This window comes from Hypanus sabinus, chromosome 5 (assembly GCF_030144855.1).
Source record: "Hypanus sabinus isolate sHypSab1 chromosome 5, sHypSab1.hap1, whole genome shotgun sequence".
Classification (NCBI taxonomy): Eukaryota; Metazoa; Chordata; class Chondrichthyes; order Myliobatiformes; family Dasyatidae; genus Hypanus; species Hypanus sabinus.
Genome location: NC_082710.1, coordinates 104,912,348 through 104,914,488, shown reverse-complemented (window position 1 = coordinate 104,914,488; position 2,141 = coordinate 104,912,348). Strand labels below are relative to the sequence as shown.

The 2,141-nt window shown below is 46.6% G+C and overlaps 1 protein-coding gene across 1 annotated transcript; it reads left to right on the top strand.

The window, feature by feature from the left end:
• The first annotated feature begins 543 nt into the window (after nt 1-543).
• Nucleotides 544-1,260, top strand: LOC132394769 (uncharacterized). Its single transcript, XM_059971178.1, has one exon. It carries the CDS (start codon nt 544-546, stop codon nt 1,258-1,260), a length of 717 nt encoding a protein of 238 aa, XP_059827161.1.
• Nucleotides 1,261-2,141: the final 881 nt, after the last annotated feature.

Here is a 2,141-nt window from a genome sequence, read left to right as displayed (position 1 = left end):
TCTTTGAGATACACTTCACCTGCTCAAAAATTTAAACAATCACAGTATATTTAAAAAGAAAATAGTTAAAAGTCTACAAGGTACTATCTTATGTAATTTAGAGATACAGCTTGGTGAGAGGACCTTCCAGCCTGTGCTACCCAGTTACAGGCATGTGACCAATCGACCTACTAACCTGTACAATGTTGTACTGTGGGAGGAAACCCTTGTGGTCGTGGCGAGAATGTACAAATTCTTTACAGACTGGCAGGAATTGCACCAGGGTTGCTGACACTGTACTAGCAAAGACTCAAAGATTCAAAGTACATTTAGTATCAAAGTGTGTGTGCAGAATACAACTCTGAGATTTGTCCTCTGACAGGCAGGCATGAAACAAAGAAATATCTTGGAACCATTCAAGAAAACATGAAGCACCCACCGTGCAATAAAAGAACAAATTGCACAAATGGGAAAAAGCGAAAGAGTATCACATTGAATATCAAACATCGAACCTGGAGTCGGCCATCTTCAATTTAGTTTAATTCAGCACCGCATCACTCGCCAATGCAGGCCGCAGAGCCAACACTCGCCAAAGCCCCCGAACTGCAGAGCCAACCCTCGCCAAAGCCCCCAATCTGCAGAGCCAACCCTTGTCAAAGCCCCCTGATCCGCAGAGCCAACCCTCGCCAAAGCCCCCCGATCCGCAGAGCCAACCCTCGTCAAATTACCCGATCCACAGAGCCAACCCTCGCCAAAGCCCACCTATCTGCAGAGCCAACCCTCGTCAAAGCCCTCCGATCTGCAGAGCCAACCCTCGTCAAAGCCCTCCGATCTGCAGAGCCAACCCTCGTCAAATCACCCGATCTGCAGAGCCAACCCTCGCCAAAGCCCCCCCGATCCGCAGTCAATCCTCATCAAAGCCCTCTGATCCGCAGAGCCAATCCTCGTCAAAGCACCCAATCCGCAGAGCCAACCCTCGCCAAAGCCCCCCCATCTGCAGAGCCAACCCTCACCAAAGCCCCCTGGTCCGCAGAGCCAACCCTTGTCAAAGCCCCCCAATCTGCAGAGCCAACCCACGTCAAAGCCCCCCGATCCACAGAGCCAACCCTCATCAAAGCCCCCCAAACTGCAGAGCCAACCCTCGCTAAAGCACCCAATCTTCAGAGCCAACCCTCGTCAAAGCACCCTGATCTGCAGAGCCAACCCTCATCAAAGCCCCCCGATTTGTATTTATCACCTCAATCAAACTGCTCAAAACCAGCAAAAAGAAGGAATAACTGAAAACCAGAAACACATGCAACAGGTTACTCTTGTTACACTGACTGCTATACTACCACAGTAAATTTGAGAAATAACTACCACAGATTTATAGAGAAATTATTTACGAGGAAGAAGAACATTGGCTTCACTTTCATAAATTAGTTGGTCTTCATGTAACTTTATAACTGATGTACACTTCTGCTTCTGCGCATGTGAACATCACTAGAGTGTCAGCATTTAAATCTCCCTGGTACGTACATGAATGGAGAGCTTTATTAGACCAATTATGACCTGTAAATGCTACTGTATCCGATTGACTTTATTACAGATCACATAAAATAGGAATCAATTTTACTGCAAATTCCAGGGAACTTGAGGATGTAGTAGAAAAATTTCTTGTGCTATTTCAGGGTTTTACAACAACTGTCATCTCAGTTAATTATACTGAGAGTAGGCATTAGCTATGGTGTTATGGTACACACTGCAAACAACAGAACGGCAGACTCTGTCACGGTGAATGCTGGCAATGATTGAACCCAGGGACGGAGGAACGGCAGACTCCCATGTAGAGAAGGAAGCACGAGGTTATTCACAGAAATACCAGCAGAGCATTGGAGGCACAGCCAAGTGACACCATGAGTCAAATCGTTCCCACAAACACAAGTATTCCATGACAGTACTAAACGAGAGTCTGACTTAAATCACCATAGAATCTGGGAAGCCCATATCAGTCACAGTGAAATTGACAAGATTTAGCAGAAAGCACAAGAGCTTAATGAATCTCGTTAATACAACAGAAGTAAATACAGGAGCTGAAGAAACCCGAAAGCCCAACACTCTGCAGCAAGCGGCAGAGGCCCGCGGGGCTCAGTGATGTGTATGGTAGTTTCAACAGGAAGGGC

Coding starts and splice junctions, on each gene's coding strand:
- LOC132394769 (XM_059971178.1), top strand. CDS start 544: ATGCAGGCCGCAGAGCCAACACTCGCCAAAGCCCCCGAACTGCAGAGC.